At 57.3% G+C, this 23,919-nt stretch overlaps 2 protein-coding genes across 7 annotated transcripts; one reads left to right on the top strand and one right to left on the bottom strand.

Moving 5' to 3' along the window:
- Window positions 1-270: 270 nt before the first annotated feature.
- Window positions 271-6,123, top strand: RAB9B (RAB9B, member RAS oncogene family). 5 transcript variants are annotated; one of them, XM_054169433.1, is made up of 5 exons: window positions 282-311; window positions 668-713; window positions 1,152-1,281; window positions 1,950-2,017; window positions 3,278-6,123. In XM_054169433.1, exon 5 carries the CDS (start codon window positions 3,313-3,315, stop codon window positions 3,916-3,918), a length of 606 nt encoding a protein of 201 aa, XP_054025408.1. In that variant the 5' UTR covers window positions 282-311; window positions 668-713; window positions 1,152-1,281; window positions 1,950-2,017; window positions 3,278-3,312; the 3' UTR covers window positions 3,919-6,123. The 5 variants fall into 5 exon arrangements, with proteins under 5 accessions (XP_054025407.1, XP_054025411.1, XP_054025408.1 ...); XM_054169432.1 differs by lacking the exon at window positions 668-713 and having other exon boundaries at window positions 271-311; XM_054169435.1 differs by lacking the exon at window positions 1,152-1,281 and having other exon boundaries at window positions 286-311.
- Window positions 6,124-11,964: 5,841 nt separating this feature from the next.
- PLP1 (proteolipid protein 1) lies at window positions 11,965-18,948 on the bottom strand. Of its 2 annotated transcripts, none has more exons than XM_054169428.1 (7): window positions 18,814-18,948; window positions 16,278-16,464; window positions 15,553-15,814; window positions 14,608-14,776; window positions 14,331-14,404; window positions 14,161-14,226; window positions 11,965-13,691 (listed from the first exon to the last, which is right to left on the bottom strand). In XM_054169428.1, the coding sequence occupies exons 1-7, from the start codon at window positions 18,815-18,817 to the stop codon at window positions 13,620-13,622; spliced, it is 834 nt and encodes a 277-aa protein (XP_054025403.1). In that variant the 5' UTR covers window positions 18,818-18,948; the 3' UTR covers window positions 11,965-13,619. The 2 variants fall into 2 exon arrangements, with proteins under 2 accessions (XP_054025403.1, XP_009905618.1); XM_009907316.2 differs by having other exon boundaries at window positions 15,658-15,814.
- Between the last annotated feature and the right edge of the window lie 4,971 nt (window positions 18,949-23,919).

The raw sequence follows: 23,919 nt of genomic DNA, 5'->3' as shown, positions 1-23,919 counted from the left end.
TGCGACACGGCAGCCCCTGGTACCGGCCGGCTGCCCCAGCGAGGAGGTCCCAGGGCGCCTGCCGTGCCGGCAGCGCGGAGATGGCGTGGGCGCGGCAGGAGCGGGGAACGCAGCCACCAACGGGGGACAGCAGAGGGCGGCGAGGGGTCAGCGGGGCGGGAGGCGGCGGCGCGGGGAGCCCGGCGGCGCCGCCGGCCCCGGCCCCGCCCGGGTGAGGCTCGGCCCCGCCCCGCCGCGGCCGCCGGCGGCAGGGCGCGTGCGCTGCGCAGGCGCGGGGGAGGCGGCACCTGCGGGTCGGGGAGCGGCGGCAGGTACGGGCGGAGGGGAGGTAAGGGCGGGCGGGCGGGCGCGGCGGCATGCCCCCGGCTCCCAGGCGCCTCCCGGGGCGAACGGAGCCGCTCGGTTCCCGCGGCCTCTCCCGAGGGGCCGCGGGCTGCGGAGGGGGCTGCGCCGCTCTCGGGTGGGCAGCTCCTCGGCTGCGGCACCCCGCTCCCTGCATCTCTCCGCGGCCGTCCCGCTCTGGGGCTCCGGCAGTGGACCGAGCGAGGGCCGGGCTGCCGGGCGGGGGCTCGCCGGGGAGCTTTGCCTCCTGCTGAGCGAGAGAGCCACGGCCTGGGGCGCAGGCCCCAGCTCCCCCGCACACACCTCGCTGTTTTTCTCGGCACAGGTGCTGGCCTCCTGCGTGAGAGGTTTCCGTCCTGCTGCGAGTCGAGGTTGGCCTCCAGCATAGCGTGCGAAGGGCTAGAGAGCGAACGCAGGCTGCATACAGCGTTGGTAGCATCGGTGCCATGGGTGGCAGCCTGCCCATCGGTGTCATGGCTGTCAGTAGCCTGCTGACCTGCCGGGCTCAGGAGTAGCCTGGCATAACCCTTTGGTCATTTAAAAACCGTCTGCTTAGTCACTTGCTACAAACCATTTCTAAACAGGAGCTCTTTGCCAGGGATGCTGGTGTGTGTCAGGTAGGGCTTTGGTGCCAGGGGCCGTTTTAACACCCCCCTTCCTCAGGAAGAGTTTGGCAGAGGAAGATCAAGGGTTCTGATAAGCTCACCTGCTCAGGGGAGAGTCCCCCGAAGCTCTCGGCCCCAGGGAGCTGTGCTGCAGTTCCTGTTTGTCTCTTCTGACATTTGCATTTTGTTCTTTGCTTCTCACAGATGCCTCTCAAAAGCCCCAAGGCCCATCAAGTTAGTTCAGCACTCCTTGGTCTGGGTTGTTTCTGTGCAGAGGAAGTGAAAATCAGTCAAACTTTCTGGAGAAGCAGAAGTTTCTGATTCGGGCTTAGTGGTAAGCACTGGTTGAAAGAGCTGCAAAAAAGGACAGAAACAAAGTTGAAACAGGCCCCCTGGGATTAATGCCAAAAGCAGGGTTTGGCCTGAAAGGTAGAGGAGTGCTAATCTGGGCAGTGGCAAGTGCTCCTGTTGCACTTGCTTGGAGGATGGTGTGGTGGTGGTATCACGAAGCAGCACTATGGCATCCACACCCTCCCAAGGAATGTTTGTAGCAGGTGTAAACAAGCCATATCTCTTGACAGTAGCTGGCTCATTCTTCTGGTTAGGAGATTCAAGTACATGTTGAATCCTTAGATTAGACTCCAGACTGTGTGGGCAGGCAGGCCAAGCAGATCAAAGCTATTGATGTCCCCTGGATTGAGTGCAGACATGGATTACACAGCCCTGTGCACTCATGCCAGAGCTCCTTCAGTTTATTCTTGAGTTCAGCACCTAGGAGCTCTGCCTGGTCAGAAATGGCATGTGTTCCATGTTGCTTAGGGAAAGGGAAGCTCTGTCCTCAGTGCCTTGTTCTCGCCTGTTTTACTCCAACCATCAGTATTGCACTTTCAGCCTCCTAGAGCTCTGCAGTCTGTTTGTCCAGCCTGAGCCAACATTGCAGGCTGAAAGGCAGTGCACTGAGCACAGCTCAGGCAACCTCACTGACTGCTGTTTGTTTTTCAGTGACTTATGCTGGAGGAAGGTGTTCCCTGGACCGTCCTGGAGACAGAAGCATTGTGTTTCTAGAGCAGGTACAGTACCAGACCTCTTACTCCATGTCAGGCCTTTACTTCCACTTGCAGAATGTCCCTGGGAGAGGGAGGACTGGTTGGCACTTGGCCTTTCTTTTGTGACTGCTGAAGCTGTGGTGGCAGGATTGTTGCAGTGTGAAATTGTACCTGTGCCCTAGCAAGCTGGCCTGCAGAAAGCCTTGGCAGACAACAGCAGCAGCGGAGGAGCTGGGTCTGTGTGCCTGGGAAGCCCCTTCCGAGCTGCGGCGATCACGCGCAGAAGGCGAGCGCAGCACCGCTCGTGAGTCAGCCTTCTTGGGGTGATTAAGAACTGGTTTGCCAGATGACTTGTGCTGATGTGAGGCCTCTACATCTTCTGCATCCTTCCAGCAGAGCGAGTCATAGAAAAGAAATGATTTAACTAGAGACCCTGCAGGGGAAATGAGGGCCTGGTGATGGCGATCGCTGTTGCTGCTTCTCTGCTAGCCTGAGACACGGCCAGAGGAGATGTTTAGTTGGTGCTGGTAGGCTTGGAAAAACCTGACAAGCTTTCAGATAACAGAGTTTTCACCAAAATTAGTTTAACTGATACTGAACTCCCAACAAGTTGTTCTCACCTCGCTCTCAACAGTGGTGACCTGCTGCTTCCATTTTGGACCGGCTGAAGGACCTGTGTGCCTGCAAGCTTGGCCTGCTTGTTTCCAGCTTCAATCTCTAGAGTAAGAGAGATTGCCTCCTGTGTACAAAACCTGTTCAGCAGTGGGGATGGGAGTACCATCCTCTGTTCTCTTGTGTGTGGCTTTCTGCAGAATCCATGAGTCAAACAGCTGTTCTGTGCTATTTCTATTTTGGAGCGCAAGCCCTGTGAGGAGAGGCTGAGGGAGCTGGGGTGGCTTAGCCTGGAGAAGAGGAGGCTCAGAGGAGACCTTCTTGCTGTATAGCACTACCTGGATGGAGGTTGTAGCCAGGTGGGGGTTGGTCTCTTCTCCCAGGCAACCAGCACCAGAACAAGAGGACACAGTCTCAACCTGTGCCAGGGGAGGTTTAGTCTGGATGTTAGGAAGAAGTTCTTCCCAGCAAGAGAGACTGGCCATTGGAATGTGCTGCCCAGAGAGGTGGTGGAGTCACCATCACTGGAGGTGTTTAAGAGGGGCCTGGATGAGGCACTTGGTGCCATGGTTTAGTTGATCAGATGGTGCTGGGTGGTAAGTTGGACTTGATGATCTCTGAGGTCTTTTCCAACCTGGTTAACTGTGTTCTGTTCTATTCTGAACCCTGCAGCTCGCCTTGGTCCCGCGCCCCTCCGTCCTGCTGCGATGAGTGGGAAGTCCTTGCTCTTAAAAGTCATTCTGCTTGGGGATGGTGGGGTTGGGAAGAGCTCCCTCATGAACCGCTATGTCACCAACAAGTTTGACTCGCAGGCTTTCCACACCATCGGGGTGGAGTTCTTGAACCGGGACCTGGAGGTGGATGGGCGTTTTGTGACCCTCCAGATCTGGGACACTGCGGGGCAGGAGAGATTCAAGAGCCTGAGGACTCCCTTTTACAGGGGAGCAGACTGCTGCCTGCTGACCTTCAGCGTGGATGACCGGCAGAGCTTTGAGAACCTCAGTAACTGGCAGAAGGAGTTTGTCTATTACGCTGATGTGAAGGACCCTGAGCGCTTTCCGTTTGTAGTCCTGGGCAACAAGATAGACAAAAACGAGAGACAAGTGAGCACTGAGGAGGCCAGGGCCTGGTGCATGGAGAACGGTAACTATCCATACCTGGAGACTAGTGCCAAGGATGACACCAATGTGGCGGTGGCCTTTGAGGAGGCTGTGCGCCAGGTGCTGGCAGTGGAGGAGCAGCTGGAGCACTGCATGCTGGGCCACACCATTGACCTGCACTCCAGCTCCAAATCGGGCTCCTCCTGCTGTTAAGAGTGGCTGCTGCTTCGGGAACGGCGCTCAAGCCAGCAGCGGGCTCAGAGTAAGCACGGGCAGCTCGGGGGCACTCTGAGAAGAGTGGCCACAAGGACAATAGGTGGTCTGCTCCCTGGGGAGTTGCAGTGTCACCATCTGGATTCTGGCTGGGGCTTTCGTGCACAGAGCATGTTTCTGCAGGAGGGAGCTGTTAAAGGAACACGTGAGTGTAGTTCTGCTTCCACCTCTGCCTGGTTTAGCAGGTTTAGAGGACCCAGTCAAAGTCTTTTATGCTCACTAAAGACAGCAGTGATCTGAGCTGCATCAAGACCTGCCTGTGGAACATAGCTGAGAGCACTCTAGATGCTCTTGGAAGTATTTTAGTCCTGAACTCAAAAGCATACTCGACCCACTGAACTCATGACCTTACTGCCAAAGGGAAATCGAATCAGCAGACTGAAGGAAACCTGTCATAGAAGCTCTAGCCCATGTGACTGTGAGAATGCCAAGTACTGGGGTGGCTGAGATGTGTGTATCTGTTGTTTGGGCTAAGTGCTTTGTGTCCTGGGGCTTGACTTGTGCTGAGAACTGTGAAAACTCTGATCTGAAGCAACCTGTAACAAGGAGAGGTGGAGCTGTGCTTGTGGCAGCACCGCTTCTCCACGGCTGCCTGTTCCCGGTGTGGTTTCCCTCACCTCTTAAGTTTGTCTTGTGTGAGTGTTGCTTTATGGAGAGACTGCCTGCTTCTTGTTGTAAGAGATAACTTCCTTGTCTCTTGTGGAGGCTCAACACTGGATCTGGCTTCTCATTCCTGGAAGCCCTGGATGAACAGTAACAGAGCGGACCCTCGCCCGGTCGGCTCAAAGGGTTTAGAGCTGCTCAGGAGATGTGGAGCATGAAGCTTCAACTGGTTTCTGTCACAAGTAATCAGCATGTCCGTGTGATGTGCCCTAGCAGACCAGATGGCAGGTGGGTGGGATGTCTCCTAGGTGTGCAGGTGGCCCTGTGTGGGTAAATCCACTCATTCCATGTGCTGGGCCAGTGACCACTGCGCTCCCTTAGCTGGCAGATCAGCATCTCCAGTTCCTTTAGCATGTGTGTTCTTGTTGGGATGGTGCAGCACAGATCAGTTCACTTTATTACCTGTTGTGTCAGGTGCAGCACCGCTGAGCACAGTTCACTGCTGCCACTTTCCTGCCTCTTGTTCCCTAGCAGGGAATCCAGTATGGTTCCTCTGTAATTCATATGGCAGACTTCACTGGCAGAGGATGGCCACTCGGTTAAGTGGCCTTTGTTACAGGTTGCTGAGTTCAGTCCACTGAGGGGAGAGCTGCAGTGGTTCCATCTCTGCTCCAGGTGACTGAAACATGGTATTCATAGGGGCAAGGAGCCTGCAAGAAAAAGATGCTGGGCCTTGAAGGTCACAGCTCCTGCCTCCTGCTAGGTGTTAGTCCCAAGCTGTCTGTGTAGCAAAGAGATTAGTGCTTGCTGACTGCTCTCTTTACCATTGTGACCTCATGTCCTGCAACTTCCCAGGCAAATATTTGTCCAAAACTCTGGCTTTGCCCATGAGCTCTTAGCAGCCTGCCATGGGGAGAGCTTCTCTGAGTACCTATCTGCTGAATGCAGTTCCCACTGTGATGAGCTACTGGATGGTGGATTTTGTAGCTCAAATCGAGCAGCCTTGCTTATGCTGTGCTTTAGAGCAGGGCAGGCTCTGCCCTTCCAGCTGGTGGCTGCTAACCCACCTCTGAGCATGCAGGGAGCCTCCCCTGGTGGAGCTCAGGGTGAGCCTGCCCTTCTCTGCAAGGCAGCCACGCGTGGAAGGGAACGAAGCTTTAATGCAAAGTGCTTTAAAGGGATCTTGTGTCTAAAGGGGGCTGAAGACTCATGTCTGTGGGGGTGGACAGGGAGTGCTTGTAGTCTCTGGAAAAGCAGATCCCTTGAGGTGTAAGAGAAGGCTCTGCCTCTGCAGGTGCAACAGATTTTTACAGCATACTAAAGTTTTTGTTGCTGTTTGTTTACCAATGTCTGACCTCTCTGGGCCTTTAGGCTGTGCTTTAGTTTAACACTGCTTGGTATTTCCTTCAAGGCCCCAGACCCTGGAACCTGTGGTTCCACTGTCCATCTCTGAGCAGGTGTTGGAGCTGGTTCACAGTGGGGCTCAGGCCCCTGTGCACTGCCCAGCCCGGCCAGAGGCGCTGCTGGGGGAGCTGCCTGCCGGTGCTGCAGGGGTCCAGCAGGGGTCTCACGGGAACTGTGTGAGGATTGGCAGCTCCCGTGGGAGAGGGCAGAGGCTGAACGAGCCAAGGGTGTAGGAGGCACGGGGGCAGCAAACTATTTGCAGTGCCCTGGCGTTGTGCAGATGCTGACAGCTGAAGCCCCTCATTGTGCACAGGTATGTGTTGCTGGAAGCTGCTGCACAGCAGCTTTCACTTCCAGCAGGCACTGGCTCATTGACTGGAAGGAAAAGAACCCAAACCACCCTGGTTTATTAGGCTTATGTGTTTTAAAAGTCCCTTTTAGCAGGTGCAGTGTAGTCTGCCTGTTCCATTTATTATGGATGCTACGCACAAAGGAGCAGCAATTTCTGAGGTGCTGTTGCAGAGTTCAGTGCCAACAGCCATCCCCTGCCTGTGTCCATTAGTGCTGCTGCAGTTGTTGCTATTGCTACAGAACTGGAGTTGTGAACCCCAGATTCTACCTTTATTTAAGCAAATAAAATCTGAATGTATTCAAGTGAATTCAGAAAGTGGCTGCCTTCTTGCTTGAGCAGAGTGCCAGCTGGCTCCTGGCCTTGGGGGGGCGAGCAGGGGGCCGGGTTGGCTTGCAGCACCTGGCAGAGAGAAGCCACTAAAGAGTGAGAGGGATTGTTCTTGAATCATAGAATGGTTTGGGTTTGAAAGGACCTCTAAAGGTCATCTAGTCCACCCCCCCTGCAGAGAGCAGGGATATACTCCACTAGATCAGGTTGCTCAGAGCCTTCTCCAGCCTGACCTTGAATAGCTCCAGGGATGGGACATCAACTACCTGGAGCCTTCTCTTCTCCAGGCTGAACAAGCCCAGCTCCCTCAGCCTGTCCTTGCAGCAGAGGTGCTCCAGCCCCATGGTCGTTTTTGTGATCCTCTGGACCTTCTCTGTCAGGTCCATGTCCTTCCTGTGCTGAGGGCTCCAGAGCTGGATGCAGTACTCCAGGTGAGTTCTTACCAGAGCAAAGTGGCAGAATCCCCTCTCTGGACCTGCTGGATGTATGTAGCCAGACAAGCAGTTGTTGAAGGAATGTAACTTACTTACCAGCTGAACCCAGTGAGCAGTTTGTCTTCCCGAGAGTGTACCAGCACACCTTTCCATAACACAAATACTCTGCATTGCTTCCTTCTGTCACTCCAATTTCCTCTCCAGCCTGGGCTCTCAGCAGCAAGCAGGGCACTTTGCTTTCTTCCTGCAGCCTTGGAACCAGGCCCTCTGGCTCCAGGGGGCTGTAACCAGCCCTGGCTGCCCTAGGATGCTGAGGCAGGGATCAGCATATGGGAACTGCTCTCTTCCGCTCTCCTGCCAGGATGGTCACTTATTTTGGGAGGCTTTCTCTGCAGAGCCCATGCCTGCTGTTCCTGTTGGCAGACCCTTTTAGTTTCTCTTCCTCCCACGTCTTCTTGCCTGTCTGCACTTCCCAAGGCAGTGCAGGGTTTCCAGTCCTTGGAAGTCCTCCTTTTTAAATGTGAGCTGGAGGGGCCTCTAGCATTGTGCTTCAGCCATTTCAAAACACAGTTGAACCAGGCAACATGAACTGGTGAGAGGCCTTGGAGGAGTCACAGGGGTTGGGTGAGGATGTCTCATGTGAATGAGGGTCTGTCTAAAAGCATTAGAACCACTGCATCCTCTGATGTGAGATGCAAGAAAATGCAGGGCAAAGGCAGGAGCAACAGTGAAACTGATCCCTCATTCCCCCTTGGCCACCACAAGCAATAGCAATGGGTTCAGTGGGTTTTGTCCTGGGCTGGGGAGAGAATGGGTCCCTGGAAGGCAAAGGAGTGCCTGCAAAGGAAAGCAGTGAGCTACATGTGGAACAGATGCTGTAGCATCTCTCTGTGTGCTTGCAAAGGAGAAGGAGTGGTGGGGACTCCCCTGATCCCGTCCATCCCTCTATCCCACAGCCCCACTGAGGGTTTTGCTGCTCTGGATCAACTAATGCAGCTGTAAGGCCATGCACCTGCTTGGTGAGCTGAGGAAACTGAAACCTTCTCTAAAACTTCTGGCTGAGGAGCCCCAAATGGCAACATGTGCCCTGGGGTTGCTGTCTGGGTCACTGAGGCTGCTCACATGCTGTGTGTTTCCCAAGCACAGCTCCTCCCTAGCTCCAGAGGCTGGCTCCTCACAGCAAGTGCAGCTGTAAGGAGGTTTATGGGAACACAGTCTCTGGGGACTGCATGTTCTTGCATGTGTTTGAGGATGAGCAGAAATACATAAAGCTTCTAAAAACCACCACCCCAGGCTGCAGTTTTTAACAGGCAGCTTGCTGCAGCTCTGCTGCCAGGGACACTGGCATGCTCTGCTCTGCAGTAAGGAGCCCTCCTTGCTCTGCCAAGGTGGGAGATGATGGAAACTCCGACAGCAGCTGCCTGAAGGCCTCAGCTGAGTCCAAGTCCCACAGCTGAGGCCTGGGACAAGGTGTGAAGCCAGTGAAATGATGGATTAACTTGCTGAGCTCATTGCCTGGGCAAAAGCACTCAGGAAGGGATAGAGGCCAGTGCTTGACCCCAGGGTTGTGTGGCTGGTAGAGCAGCTCTTTCCTGGTAGCTTCCTTTAGAGGCTGCTGCATGTGGACTCCTGTCTTCATAAACAGGCAAGTACAGCATTTGCCTGGGCTGTTGTTGGCTGTCTCCATGAGGGCTTCCCACTTGCTCTTCCTTCCTCAGCACTGAGCATCTTCCTGGCAATGCAAAGCTGTGCACAGAAATGGAGAGAAACCTGTTGGTGCCCAAGAGGTGGCAGGTGAGACCTTCCCCTAGGGCACATGGGCAGCAGGGTCCTGACTGTCCACTCCGAGTGTTGCTGCAGGCAGGGGATGTGGAGGGCTGAGCAGAGGACAGCAGGCAGCAGTTGGGTTTGCCTCTTAGTGCCGCCTCTCTTCCCTAGTCACAAGTGACAGGAGGAGAGGAAATGGCCCCAGGTTGCACCAGGTGAGGTTTAGGTTGGATATCAGAAGCTGAAGCAGGAACAAGCTCCCCAGGGAGGTGGTTGAATCCCCACCCCTGGAGGTGTTTAAAAGATGCAGAGATGTGGTGCTGAGGGACATGGTTTAGTACCAGCCTTGGCAGAGTTAGAGAGTGGTTGGACTGGATGATCTTAAAGGTCCTTTCCAACCAAAGTGATGCTATGATGCTATGAGATGACACGAGACGGTAATTCGTTCTGATGTGGCCGGTGGGCTGCCGTTGATTCGGAGGCTCCAGGGCACCCTCAGACGTGCATGGCGGGGAGGGCTGCTCAGGCACCGCGGGGCAGGCGCCGGGCAGGGCTCGGGGTTCGGAAGCAGGAGCACGACACCCGCCTGGCCCCGCCGCGCCCGGCAGCTCCAGCCCGGGCAGCCGCCACTGCGCCCGGCGGCCGCGGGGAGGAGACGGAGGACCGGGGATGCGGGAGCCGAGGGAGGCAGCGGGAGGCGCATCAGCCTGGCCGGGCTTCGCCGCAGCGATGGGGACCTGCGGCCGTCCCTACAGGAGCACTGCTGTGTGCCATCTCTCCTCCTCCTCCTCCTCTCCCTGCGCAGAGGAGGTTTTTGTCTTCACTGTCCCAAGGGCCTGTTTGCTCGGTGTCCCTTGCTACCAGCATCTCCCAGAGAGGCAGGGCATGAAAATAAAGTAGGGGAGTCACCTTGTGTGCCCTCCAGCAGAGCAGCCCGTGGGACCTGCTCCAGGTCCCCTTCTCTGGTCCAGCCTTTGTGGGAGCAAACTGCAGCCACCTGTCAGCTGCTCGACAGGGTTAAAGTGTTTGTTTGCACGGGCTCCCCTCCTTGGAGCTCTCAGGATGGGCCAGTTTACAGAGATGTGCTTTGGTATGAGGCAGGTTTGTACTGCCTTTCTCAGCCAGGTCCTGAGGCACACTGGGTGCCCAGGGAAGGAGCTGTGAGGGTGGGTCCCATGTCCCCAGGTATGATGGCAAAAGGACACAACCAAGGGCACACCCAGCAAGAGGCTACATGTGTCCTTGAGCTCTCAGGCTTGCCCAGCATCTTTGCCATGCTGGCTGCTTTCACACACTACCTCGTGCTGCTTTCTCCAACCCTCATTCGGGCTGAGGGGCACCAGTCTCTGCCAGGGGAAAGAGAAGTGTTTTGTTCCTCAGCTTGCCCCTGCCCAGCGGCTGATCACACACACACAGGGCCCTTTCAGCACTGGGAGAGGAGGGTGGTGGCATCTGGGAACACAGGGAACAGAGGGGTCTATTGATGCTGGCTACAGCCCCATGGGTTTCTGTGAGCTGGGATGAGGCTGGTTTGCAGGCACAGCTGTGCACTGAACTGGGGCAGCAGCAGCAATGTGTGAGCTAAACCTCCCCTGGCTGGGCTGCTTGGGAAGCCTTGCTGCCTGAATGGAAGGGGCTGAAGATGGGAGAGGGGAGATTTGGATTTGGGCTAAAGTCTCATTTAGGAAGAGCAGAGTCCTAGCTGGGGGGTAGGTAACAGCCTGCCAGCTCTCAGCCTGCCCTGCTGCACATGGGCACCTCACTGTGCCTACAATCAGCCTCTCAGGCAGGTTTGCTGCAAACTGGAGCATTGCTGGTACCTGAGTGGGGGGCTGGGAGCACCCCTCTGTGGCTTTACTCTCTGGAGTCTCCTGAGCACAGCTCCTGAGGGACATTTCCAGGAGAAACAGCACTTGAACTGATAGTTTGGAGCAGCTGGTGTAGAAATACTCATCTAAGGGCAGCATGAGCCTGAGCGGGGGCAGAAACGCACCAGGCAGTGACCTCCCCACGCACCAGCACTGTGCAAACTCTTCCACTGGCATGCAGCAAATGGCATGCAGCAAATGGCATGCAGCCACCCACGGGGCACACCACAGAACATGTAGGGCCCTGTAACAGCCAAGTCTGGCCTCATGCCCAAACAAGACCATCCTGTTTCACACAGGGCTCTCTGCGAGGGAATCATGCATCCCATGTGGCTCTGGCTGTGCTCACACCACACACCCTGCCTGATGGGACCTGCTGAGCTTTGCTTGAGCTGTGCCAGTTAGGTCCTGCTGTGGTCCTGCTTTAGGTGCTACAGCAGCAGGTGTGGCAAAGGCTGCCACCAAGGCTGAGCATTAAAGGCCAGCAGCAGCACATCACCAAACCTGAGCAAGTGGCTCCAAGACTCCAGCTTTCCTCTGGGTGGCTGGAGGAGAAACAGAGCTTTTAAAGGCCACCCAGCTAAGCCACCAAAGCTTTTGAAGTCAGAGCTATGAACCTCATGGCTGGGATGGCAAAAGGGGATGGGGCAGAAGCCTGGAGGGGCTACTGGCCCCCAGATGGGGCTGCTGGGTGCTGCTCCTCTAGGACCTTCTCTTCACCACCACCACCCTCCCCCCAATTCTCTGCCCTCTATTAATTGTTTTTTGGCTGGGGCAGCTCAGGGGCCAAAGCCAGCAGGAGACAGACAGACAGACAGACAGAGAGGTATCTTGTTCAGAATGTTCTTAATTTTAATTTATTTTCTTTAATCTTTATAAAATACATCTTGTAAGATAAGTCTTTGAAAACTTGCTCCTTGTTTTTATTTGCTGGTTAACACGTTGAAACTCTAGATCAGAAAGGGAGGCAACACTTCCAGTGGAGTAACTCTCTTTGTGTGTGTGTGTGTGTGTGTGTGCACAGGTGTGTGCGTGTGTTCGGGGTCTGGGGACAAGGGTGGGAAGGAGGAGCTGGTTATTTGTTTTGTTAAGTGGATACCAAAAACCAAACCACCCCAAAACAAACCCCAAAACAAAACCAAACCCCACCCACCCCCAGCCCACCCAAGAGAGGTGGCATTGATGTGAATTTCCAGGCCTTGGCTGGTTTCTCCCCACCCTGCCATCCCTCCTGGAGTGCTGTCCCCACTCCCCCCCCAGCCTGTGTGCGTTGGTAGCCTGGCCAACCCATTTCAGCATGCCCAGCGGCAAGGATCCTTCCAATGCTCTGCTCAGCAGATCTGCTCCTTTTATCCTTGCCTCTGCTGAAACAGGCACTTAAAAACCAAGAGAGTAATGCAGGCCCAAGTTAACAAAGAAAAGATAAAAATCCACGCAAGATGGAGCTACAGTAGGCTTCTCCAATAAATAAACAAAAAGGTTGGCAGTAAGGAGAGGCAGGGAAGACAAAATACCAGTTGGTGGGAAGGGCTGGAAACAGCATTTTGGCAGGTCTGGCTGGATCCATGCTACCCAGCCAGAGGGCATTCCTCCAGCTGCCGTGGAAAGCAGTCGTAAGGGAGAGGTTGTCTCTACCAACCCCCTTGGCCCACTGTTCCCCTCCCTCCCTGGGAAAAGACTGAACTGGCACCAGAAAGAAGCCAGTTTGCAGAGATGGGCTGTGTTTCTGCCCTGTGACCCCCAAACCACAACTTTTCCTTCCCTTCTCGACTCCTTCATGGGTTTCAGCCATTAGGGTGGACTCCTTCATGGGTTTCAGCTGGAAGCAAGGTGCTGCCAGTCCTTCCCACCTCGGCAGAAACAAGACAGTTGTCCTGACTTGCAGGAAACATGGGAGAGAACAAAGTGAAGGGAAGAGGGGGACAGGACAAGGGAAGGTTACATTTGACATGAGTGAGGAACAAATGAAGCTCTCTGACACAGTGGAGGTTAGAGAAGCAGACGTCACCCAGAGAAGAGCACCATTATGAAGGGACAAGAGCATGTGGCGAACACGGCGCTTGCAGGGCAGGGGTGGGCGAAGGGCCACAGTCCAGAGGGTCATCCCCTGCCCGCGGAGGGATGGCTCTGGCTTTGCACTCCCAGGGCATGGCACAGAGATGTCCCCTTCCGGTCAAATCTATCTGCTGCCTCTCTGATGCCTGGAGCGTAAAGCCGAGAGTCCCCTTTGTCTACAGAGACACCAAACTCCTTTAGGCTTTAATAGGAGCAGCTGGGTTAGGGCTTTATCAGCAATGGGGTCAGCACTCTCTTCTCCACAGCGGGAAGATCCTTGCCCTGAACTCCCTTTGCCTTGGCTGCAGCAGGCAGTTTAGGGTAAATTCATCTTTCTTTGCTAAGGGGGAAAAAAATAATCCTTCTCTTATTCTCCATCCACGAGTGGTGACAGCAGACAGCTCCAGGAGAGTCTCTAGCAATGGTACCAGGGCTGGGCCAACTTCCTTTTCTCTCTAGGTAGCCTCCTGCTACTCATGGAGCAACCTACATGGATTTCCTCCTTCCAGGAGCACGAAGGCCTTTGCTCATCCCTAGGCAATACCGGGACACTGGAGTAAGTCCCTCCTCTTCTCTGGCTGGCTTTTGACGGGCTTGGCCCTAGAGCGAACCGGTTATGGATGAGCAGAGAGAGAAAAGTGCATGCAGAGGTGTCCATTGGTGGGAAGCTCTCCTTCCTGGTCACGCTCAGCACGATGATGGATGCGAGGGAGGAAGAGGAGGGGAGTCAGCGGCGAAGGCAGAGTTAACGCAGGAGACCTGGTGTCAGGTGTCTGCAGTGTTAAAGCCTCGGGGTTAGAGCAAAGAAGGGCGCTTGGTCTGGCTGGGAGGCTAGAACTTGGTGCCTCGGCCCATCAGCTTGAGGACGGCAAAGTTGTACGTGGCGGCGATGATGAAGGTGAGCTGCGGGGGGGAAGAGAGTGAGCGAGGAGGGAGGAGGAGAAACAAAGTTCCTGAGGATGAGGAGGGCGTGCAGAGTGGGACTCCTTGCTGAGCTATGCCCGAGGTGGCATCCCTCCCTCAGCCCAGCACCCCAAAAGGGCAGCTGCCCTGCAGAGCCCCACGGCTGCACTGCACTAGCAGGACACTGCAGTCTCCTCACTGGTGTAAGGCAAGAAGAGAGCCAGGGAAAGGCAAGGCACTCAGTGCATGGGCAGCAGAACCTTTCCCTGGTGGGCTCCTAAAGCGTCTCCAGATCCCCTCCAGCACCCACCTCTCCCTTCTTATGGCTTGAATTCGCCATCTGCACTTATGTGCCAGAAAATGCCACGAGCACAGGTTCTGTCACATCCGTGCCCACCACCTCCGTTGTCCTCTGCCCCCACTTCCTCGCCGGGTGTAGCACTGCCGGGCAGAGGGAGCACCAACTCACCAGTGACACCAGTGTGGCGGCTGCCCCCACGAAGGCCGCGATGAAGAGGTGGAAAGTCATCTGGAACTGCAAGGGAAAAGGGGGGTGAGCACCCGGGCTCCTGCCTGCCAGCTGGGGAGGCTGTTGCCAAGGCTGAGGGGAGCTGGTGTGAGGTGACAGGACGTGCTCACCTCACTGGTCTTGCAGATGGAGAGCAGGTTGGAGCCGCACACTTTGCCAGGGAAAGCATTCCAGGGCAGAACACCTGGTGAGACACAGGGAGCTGGGTGAGCCAGCCACAGACTGCCAAGCCAGCTCAGCCTCTCACAGCCACATGCATCACACATGCCGCAGCGTTCTGGGGCTCTTCAGCACTTGCCCCTACTTCATCCCAGCCTTATCCTCCTGGGCCCCTCTTCCATCCCCTCTCATCTGTCCTGACGTCTGGGCAGTGAATCTGGCACTCACCATACATCCTGGCATCCGCACACAGGGTGCCAATGCTGGCCGAGGTCTTGCTGGGGTTGGCAATGGACTGGCAGGTGGTCCAAGTGTTAAAGTAGATGTAGACAGGCACCGCAGAGCAGGCGAAGACAAGGAGCCAGATGATGGTCAGGACGTAGGTAATGCCCACAAACTGCAAGGGGCAGGACAAGCCAGGGCAGAGATGTGGTTAGCAAATGGCCAGGGACGTGGACAGGGGAGCGCGAGGGTCCCCAGGCAGGCGAGGGTGTGGGGCAGGCATGGGACTGAGATGCACCTGGCTCCCCACCACCCACCAAAGCCAGCACCTCCTCAAGGAGCCAGCACAGAGCAGCAGCCCCAGCTGGGTGCCTGCGTGGCTCACAGGGCCAGCGCCGGCTTTGTGACCAGCTGCGTGTGTGTGCGGGAGCGACCAGCGGTGGCAGCAGGATGCCTGCACCGTTCCGCCTGGGGAGGGATGACCCTGGCCACGGCCAAGCAGGGTTTGGTCTCTGCGTGAGGGCAGCTGCCAAACCTGCCTCGGAATGCAAATGCAGCTCTCTTTCCCTCCCCCTGTGGTGCCACCCCAACAGTCCCCCAAGGGAACCGCAGCCGCCCCGCTCTGCTCCCCCTGGCCACGGGCTGCCCTTGCCAGCACTTTGTCATGGTCCCCAGGCACAGCAGGGAGAACGACCCTGAGAGCAGCGGGCACCGCAGAGCCTCGGGCTGCCAGCGCCGTGGGGGTGCTCGTGGATCTCCACGCTCCAGCACAAAGCAGTTGTGTTAAAGGTGGCCGTTTGGGCTGCTTTGGTCCCCAGGGGCCACGGCGGGCCCGGGGGAGGGCGTCGGGGCTGCGCTTCCCTTCGGGACGCCCCCAAAACCCGGACGGCCACAGTCTCCTGCCCTTCATCCACCCCGAGCGAAGGGGTGCCAAACCCCGGTTAAGATCACCTTGTCAGGATGTCCTAGCCACTTTCCCAAACACTGACACACCCGCTGCAACGAGTGAGCTCGCTGGGGGCCTCGCGCTCCCCTCCCTTTCGGGCCCCCAGTTACCGTTGCGCTGAGGCCCTTGCCACAGATGGTGGTCCTGTAGTCCCCGAAGATTTGCCGGACGGCGCCGGTGGTATAGAAGCCTTCAGCTAGCAGCAGGGCTCCGTAGAGGAAGAAGAAGGAGGCCGTGCCGTAGATGACGTACTGAAAAGCATGGATGCTGCCGGGAAGAGGAGCGGGCAGGGATGCTCAGGCGCCGGGGCAGTGCCAGGGAGCTCGGCCCCGTGTGCCACACGGCCAGGGCAGCCTGGCTGTGGGTGACTTGTCCTCCCCATGCCACCTCGGAGGGCCAAAATGGAAGGTGAAGCCACGAGAGGAGCAAGCAGGGGCAAAGCCGTGGCAAGCAAGGCTGGGAGCTGCTGCCAACTTCCCTGTGCCCTCTATACCTACCCAGGGCGGAGGTGCAGCACTAGACAGGGTCATATAAAACAGGCATGGCATGAAAGCAAGCAGCCCGTGGGCCCTGCCAGGCAGTCACCGCACCGCACATGGCAGAGGTAGCTGGGATTCTCCTTGGTGCCTAGGTGAGGGCAGCCTGGCCAGACACCTCCTCCTGGCACAGAGCAAGACAGAGGTGCCAGGGGCCCTGGTGTGAAGGCGATGCACCACGGCAGAGTACTTACACGTCGATGAGATACTCGTAGTCCTGGTAGTTTTTGGAGAAGTAGGTCTCAATGAGCTGCTCTGTGCCTGTGAGGGCTTCGTGCCCACAGCCACAAAACAGTGCTACCCCGAAGAAGCACAAGCCAGTGGCAACCAGCGAAGCAAAGGGTGCCCCGATCAGACATCTGGCACAGCACTCAAGCAAACCTAGGGAGAAGAGAGGTGAGGTGGAATGGGGCTGCCAGGACCGGGAGTGCTCAGAGCCTGCGGCTCAGGAGCAGGCAAGCATGGGGGAAGGAAGGTGCTGGGCAGGAGGAGGGAAGCAGGTGGAAGGGAAGCCCAGAAACGATCCTTTGCAATGCTGGAGAGGCAAACCCAGCAGCTTCCCTGAGAGCTCCCTAAGCAGTGGGACAGGAGTGCACCCAAGTGCCCAGGGACGGGGGGCACTAGCAGGGCTGGGAGGCAGCCCCTGGGCGTGAGGCAGAGGGGCAGCCGAGGTGAGGCAGCCGTGCCAGGCCACGCGAGTGGGATGGGAACACAGAGCGCTGCAGCGGAATGCCAGTGGGGTCTGGCAAACAGGCTGCTAATGGCTTCCCTGCTGCCGGCACAGCCCAGCTGCGGGCCACAGCCGGGCCAGCTGCGGGCCACAGCCGTGCCAGCTGCGGGCCACAGCCGGGCCAGCTGCGGGCCACAGCCGTGGGCCACAGCCGTGCCAGCTGCGGGCGACAGCCGTGCCAGCTGCCTGCAGTTCGGATTTGCCACCAGAGATGGAGGGCAAACCAACATCCCCACAGGGACAAACCCCAGCGGAGGCCCAGCAGCGCGTCCCGGTCCTGGGACAGTTCGGGAGGGGGTGACGCACACCCTGAGCACCCCAGGCTGCCGGGGGGCACGCTGGGTCACACTCCTCCCCTGGCTGCCCAGGCTGCAGCAGTCCCGTTATGTGGGCAGCTGTGCTTATGGAGTGGAGCCATTTAGTGCCCTGAACCTTAGTGCTCGTCTTAAAGACAGCGTCCTCCAGGACAGGCATGTGGCATGAGGCCATGTGTACCTGTTTGTGGGGAGGGGCAGCGAGGGCATGTGCCAGTGTGCTGCTTGGATTGCCTGAGAGCTGGGCTTCTTTTCAGCAGTGGGGCCATGGGCACCTGCTCCTGCTGCAGGTTGGGGCTCTGACGTGCAGGATCATTAGCTCTCCTGCCTAATTTGGGGGCAAGCAGCCAGGTGGGTTTGCATACCCTGGCATCTGGCTCCAGAGCATCAGTTTAGCTCCAGCAAAACTGCAATAACCTGCTGCCCTGGCTGCAACAGCCCTGCACAGCAAAGCTGCTCCCCTTCCCCAGGCTCCAGCATCCCGCTCTGGGCATAGCAGTTGCTTGGGCACATCCCATCTGGGCATAGCATTTGTGCCTCGAATGCCAAAGAGGCACTCGTGGGAAGTGTTCCCAAACCCACGCTCCCTCCGCAGATCCCACTGTGCTTATCTCCTCCCTCAAAGGACAAGAAAGCCATGGGGTCTTGGCCAGCAGTGCCCTCCCCTCCACACTGGGAGCAAGGTCGTGGTGGCACCGAGGACAATGGGGGATTGTCCTGGCACTGACGCCCCGGCTGCTATCCAGTGCTGAGAGCAAACAGGGAACAAAGGCAGCGCTATAGGAGAGCACGGAGCCCCCTCCTGCTTGTTTGCCTTGGACATGGCAGGTCCAGGGGAGGTCCTGCTCCCCTTGGCCAGTGCTGTTCCCTAAACTTTGCTGGGACCCGTGGGGATGGCCCTGTGCACCCAGAGGGGCGCTGGACTAAATGCTTTCTTTGGGGAAAAAAATCGGGTTTAGTCACCTGGGAAGTGGCCTGGCAGTGCCTGGGGCATGCTGGATAGACCCACTCCTAGGGCAGGGGGCTGGGATTAGGGTCTTGGGGAGCAGCAGGGCCTGGCAGGCTCCTGCCTCAGCTCCATCCCCTCAAGGCTTTAAGAAGCCACACTGGGGCGATCTGGGAGGGGATGCGAGGAGAGAAAGAGTCCTTATGGCTCTATGGCTCATCTGCTGCTGGAGACAAAAGATATGCTGCAGGCAGGAGGAGGAGGAAGGGTGCCAGCACCCCACAGCACCCTTGAGAACAGAGCATCCCTGATGCCCTGGGGGGTTGCTGGTAAAGTATTGGCTCTGTTGCATCAGCAGGGAAACAGCAGGGCACAAGCTGTGCCTCAGTTTCCCCATGGCTGCTGGCAGATAGGTGGCAGGAGCTGTGGCAGGTCTCATTCCCTGCCTGGACCTTCCAGTTCTTGCCAGCCCTGGGCAAGAGCTCTCCTCTCTCCAGCCTCTGTGGAGAGGACTGAGGTGGGGCTGGCTGTGGGGACAGCAAACTGCTTTGGGAAAGGAAGTGCCATCCCTGGCATGCTGAGGCGTCCTCCCCTGAGAGTTCCCATGGCCATACCGTGGCCACTGCGACTTGCCTGGCGCCAGAGAAAAGCGTCAGGGTGCTCTGATCTGGGACAAGATCCCCACAGCCACTCGTGACAACTCTCTAAGTGTCTGTCCACCACCCTCACCCCATACTCACCCATGATGCTGGACTTCGTCTGCTCCCCGACCGCCGGCTCGGCTGCTTTGGTGCTGTCCGCGGGAGCCTTTGCCTGCCTGGCACTCCCTCGCCCTGTATTTCCCCCTCTGGGTGCCTGTCCCGCTCTCCAGCAAAGAAAAGGGCTCTCTGAGTGACAGCCACCCCCCTTAAAGGGACAGGACCCCGCCCCTCCCCTGCGGCCCCACCAGCGGCACCCCTTGGCTGCCAGCTCCTGGGTGCCTGCTGGCTGTGTGGGCAGACCCACCCCACGGCCCTGCTCGGGGCTTCTGGGGGGAAAGCTCTCCCAAAAGAAAGAGAACAGCTTTGTAGGGGTGGGGGTTTGTGGGGTGTCCCCTCATTGGTGACTCTGGGGACACCCTGGGCCCAGCTGGGCTGTGTTTGCCCCAGGCTGCCCACTGTGATAATGTGGGAGAGCAGCCCCACAGGACAGTAGTGATGCCCCTCTGTCACTTCCCTAGCTCCTCAGCACCCATCACCAGAGAATTGGGGGGGGGCTATCCCAGGGACCTGCTTTCAGCCTCAGGGGTTCCAAAATGGGAGGTTTTTAGGTGGAATTCCAACAGCTGCTTTCCTTGGCCCCTCGGCTCCCATGAAGGAAAGGTGGGCAGGTGGGCACAGCCATTGGGTCCCCAGGTGAGGAGTATGGCTCCAAGGCTGCACAGATGGAGCCAGCTCCCTCGTGTGCCCCATGTTCCATCGGTGCTACAGGTCCCCTGGGCACTGCAGCTGCAGAGCCAGCACGGGGCCATGGAAGCCTGCAGAGGGCAACCGGCCCCTTCCCGGCAGGCACAGGGTGGACAAAGCCTCGCTGTGTCCCTCAATGCCCTGCTTTGTGCCAGGCAGCAAGGTGGCAGGGCCTGGCTGTCCCTGGGGCTGGGGATGCTGGCAGGCTGGGGGGTTTCTGGGCTGTGGCAGAGCAGGATCAGGGTGGGCTACCTTGTGGGGACTCCTTTCTGTTCCTCTCTCACCCAAACAACCACTCTCTGGCTTGCCTGCTGCTGTGTTGGGAGAAGCATCACTTGGGCAGCTGTGCAACGCTTGCCAGGGCTTCACGGTGGCCAGCTGCACCCTAATCAGTGGGACCCAGCTGCTGCCCCCCTGGCACCCCCTCCTACCTTTGTTTCCTACCGTGAGGCAGGGTGGCAGAGGGCTGCCCAGGGACCCCAGCCACCTGTGCGATGGAAAGGGCTGGGAAGGGACAAGAGAGCAGGCAGCCTCTGCCTCCACTGTGGGCAGCATCCTTGAGCACCTTTCTTTCCCATCCAGGTGTCACTGAGGTGGCCTGGCAGTGATGTCACCCAACCACAGCCACCTTGTAGTGGCCATGGGAGGCTGACAACATCCTTTGCAGCAGAGTTTTGGAGATAACCCCCGACTCTCATGGCCACTGGAAATCAGCAGAGCCCAGCCTGAACCCCAGGGCAGGGAAGAGAGACCCCTGGACACCAGGAGGGAAAAAAAACTGACATAAAGAAACCCTGTAAATATAGCATATCAAATATAACATACTGCAAGAGAGAGATTAGTAGATATGATGCTGGGGGGTGGGGAATGCAAGTCCTTCTTTTTCTTTCCATAGAAATTCCAATATTGCCGACTCTGCAATTCCTGAACACCCTGAGGGGAAGCTTTACCTCATCAGAGAGAAGGAGGGCAACCAGGAGAGACCAATTTCATCACAAAGTGGATTAAAAGTCTTGGTGATCAGGCAGTTTGTCAGCAAGGGTTTCTCTCCTGGGATGGCATCTCCTCATTGCTGCAGCTAGCATCAGCATCACCCCCTGGCAGTAGGGACCAGCCTGTCCCCCCAGCAGTTCTCCTGTAGGTGCTCCAGAATGCAGACACAAAGCAGGGAGATGAGAAAAAGAGGGAGTTCCTCTTCCCTGGATTTCTGAGGGTTGAGGCAGAAGAAAGCATGCAGGAAAGCCTTTGGAGATGCCTTGCCTTTGCCAGCCCAGCACGCAGCCTGCACCGAGCAGCTGGGTGGGCAGCCAGCAGCGCACCCTAAACGCTGCACGCTGTGCCTGCACCGAGGAGAGCAGAGCCCCAGGGGTATGTGTGGCCATGGAAATGCTTGGTGAGACCTTGCATCCCTTTATCTTTGCATTTCAGTTGGAGAGGTCGGGAGAGCATCTCCTGAAAATCCTCAGTGCGTAAGCGCCCGCTTGGAGCAATCCTGCAGCTCAGCCTCTTCCTGGGTGAGGCCCCAAGGGCAGCCTTGTGGCTGCAGGGAGCCTGCCAGTCCACATAAGAGTTTCCTTGTCTGCTCATCCCTGCCAGAGAAAATGCTGCTAGCTCTCAGGAGGGGAAGGAGAGATGCACTCCTGTTTGCCAGCCAGGAGAGGGCCATGCCAGGCTGGCTCAAATAAACATCTTGATACATCAGTCTGGAGCACCTTGCAATTTGTTCTGCCTCTTGGGACAATTATGCCCAAAGCCACCCCCCATGAGGATAGTTAAGGGTTAACTACCTGTGCTCATTAACAGAGCCTGGGAACTGCCACTCTGCCCCTTGCAAGGTATGCCAGGGGCTGGGCTCAGAGAAGGCCACCCACCTCTTCCTCAGCCACCCACCATCTGCACAAAGACACTAGAATGGTCTGCACCAAGATGAAGCCTTTGGAGGAAAGCACACATGTAGACCTCTGAACACAGCTGCATGGGAAGGCCTCTCTGGGGTGCTCCTGGGGTCTTCAGTCCTCGGTGCTTTGCACCTGCAACTCAGATTCAGGCTTTCCCTAGGCCACCAGGCTGGTGTGACAAGCAGGTGACAGCAAGGGTAGAGCCACAAGGGCACCACTGCTCTCCACTCTTCCACCTCATGCACAAAGAAACGAGAAGGGGAAGCAAGCAGGAGCATATGGGGCAGAGGACCAAAGCCTCCTCCCTGTGCCTGTGCCCATATGCAGCCTCCTCATCCCTAATCACTACAGACAGCCTGTCACACTCGTTCCCATCATGCTGATGCCACAGGACAGCCTTCTGCTCGCCCTGCTCCCCCTGGCACACACCAAACACACTGGGCAGCCCTCCCCAGGGTGAGCTCAGAGGCAGCATGGAGGCCAGGCACAGCAGGGACCACCTGGGAGGGTTTCTGGTCTCTGAGAGTAGCCACAACCCTGCAGTTTCAGGGAGGGCTTTTCCCCCCCTGGCTGATTGTGTCCCCACAGGCTCACTTTCTGCACTGCCCTGGGCACAGGGCTGGATTTTCAAAGATGCATGGTGCCCAAAATCACACACTTTAGAGGGTGCCAACCCTTCAAGACACAGCAAGCCCTTCCACCATGCACCCCCAAAATGCAGGCACAGCCCTGGCACACCCAGGAGGAGCCAGCACCAGCACAGGCAGTGCCCTTCTCCATTATACATGGGGCAGCAGCAGCAATCCCAGTGTATCTTGTCACAGCTGAGAACCTTGCTGCTATTTTTAGGCAGCCACTTCTCTGGCCAGGCTGAATTTCTCATTACCTGCTGCTGATTTGAGCTGTCCTCACTCACCACCTCGCTGCCTCCGTTCAACCATCAGCGAGGCACAACCACCCCAGCCAGGGAGCCCGAGATCTTCCCTGCTGCGCGGTGCCCCGGGGCAGCTCTGTGGCCAGGGCAAGCCAGGCAGATGGCCACAGCACCCAGGGATGCCTAGGGATGTTCCAAGTGGATAGAAGGCAGCAACTGTGGGAAGGTCGCGGCGGCACCGGCAGCATCTGCCCAGCTGCCTCTTCCTGCGGTGCCAAGGATGCCCGCGGAGCCATCCCAGCTCCCTGCTGCCCAGGCCTGGCTGCTCTCGCTGTGCTATTTGTATTCCTGGGTTGCTGCAAGGCTGCAAAGTGTGCTAATAAAAACAATAGATTAAAAATAAAACCAAAAAAAGCAATTGGCAGAGGCTGTCAGAGGACAAGGGAGGCACGCTGAAGGACGCAGGGAGAGGCCAGCGCTGTGGGACGACAGAGGAAGGGCAGGCACTCTTCAGGAGAGGAGTGAGGTAGAATCATAGCCAGGCTCAGCCAAGGGCTGGGCAATAGGTATGAGCTTTGGGCGTGGGAGTCGGTAGCAGCAAGAGCCCACACCCTGAGCATCCCCCAGAAGTGCCCCAAGGCTCTCAAGAGCCCCCCAGCACGCAGGGCTGCAGGCAGTGCAACAAAGCCCTGCAGGATATCCCGGGGCAGAGCCCTCCTCCCAGGTGGCAGTGCCTATTTCCTGCCTGCATCAGCTGCCAGATTTTATCTGGGACCACAGAGGCAGCCTCGGAGGTGCCAGGAAGCTGAGATTACACCCAGGCTGAGTTCACCTTCCCACCTAGCCACCCTCCAGAGAAGACAAGCAGTTGCCCATGCCTGCTTTTGGATGTGCCTGGCTGATGTTTGCCCCTGCAAGAGCCTGATTTTCCTTTAAACACTAAGTCTGAAAATTGGGAAGGTCTCTTGTCCAGCCATGCACCCTGCCTGGGCTGGCTGCTGTGGAAGGAGCCACCAGCTTGGGGGGCAGAGGAGGTCACCAGCCTGGGGGGGCCAGAGGAGGCCACCAGCCCCACAGCTGTGCTCTGGGCAAGGTGTCTGGCATCCCAGAGGCAATGTGTGCACGAACCCTGCTGCCGCCCTGCTGTCCCCACATCTGTCACGAGCTGTGAAGCCCAGGATGGCAGGGCCACATAGCACAGGGAATCAAGGATGCTGGCAACTCGGGGCCCAGGTGATGTGAGAGGCAGCCCAGGCACCCTTTGCAGCTCCTTTTACCCACCTACTAGCCCTGTTCCTCACTGCACAAACCGCCCTGCTGAGCCAAGCTGCTTCCTTAGTCTACTTTCTCGTTTCCTCCCCAGATTCTCACCAAGCTCCTCGTTCAGTGCAGCCAGTCCCCTGGGTTAATTACATGCTTGGGGGAAAGGTGGCTCTTTTCTTTTCCTTTCCATGTCTGATTTTCCAGGAGATTTGCCTTTCACATCCACTGCCTTTCTCCTTGGGTTTTTTTTCCTTCCTAAAGCAGCACAAACAAAAGCCTCACGCTGATGTTCTCAGGGCTGTTCATTAGTCTCTTGCTCTGCTGTTCATGGGGTCACATTCTTGAACTGTTCTCATTTACCTTGCA

This window comes from Dryobates pubescens, chromosome 18, assembly GCF_014839835.1.
Source record: "Dryobates pubescens isolate bDryPub1 chromosome 18, bDryPub1.pri, whole genome shotgun sequence".
Taxonomy (NCBI): Eukaryota; Metazoa; Chordata; class Aves; order Piciformes; family Picidae; genus Dryobates; species Dryobates pubescens.
The sequence above is the reverse complement of the archived record's forward strand: the minus strand, read 5'-3'. Positions and strand labels throughout refer to the sequence as shown.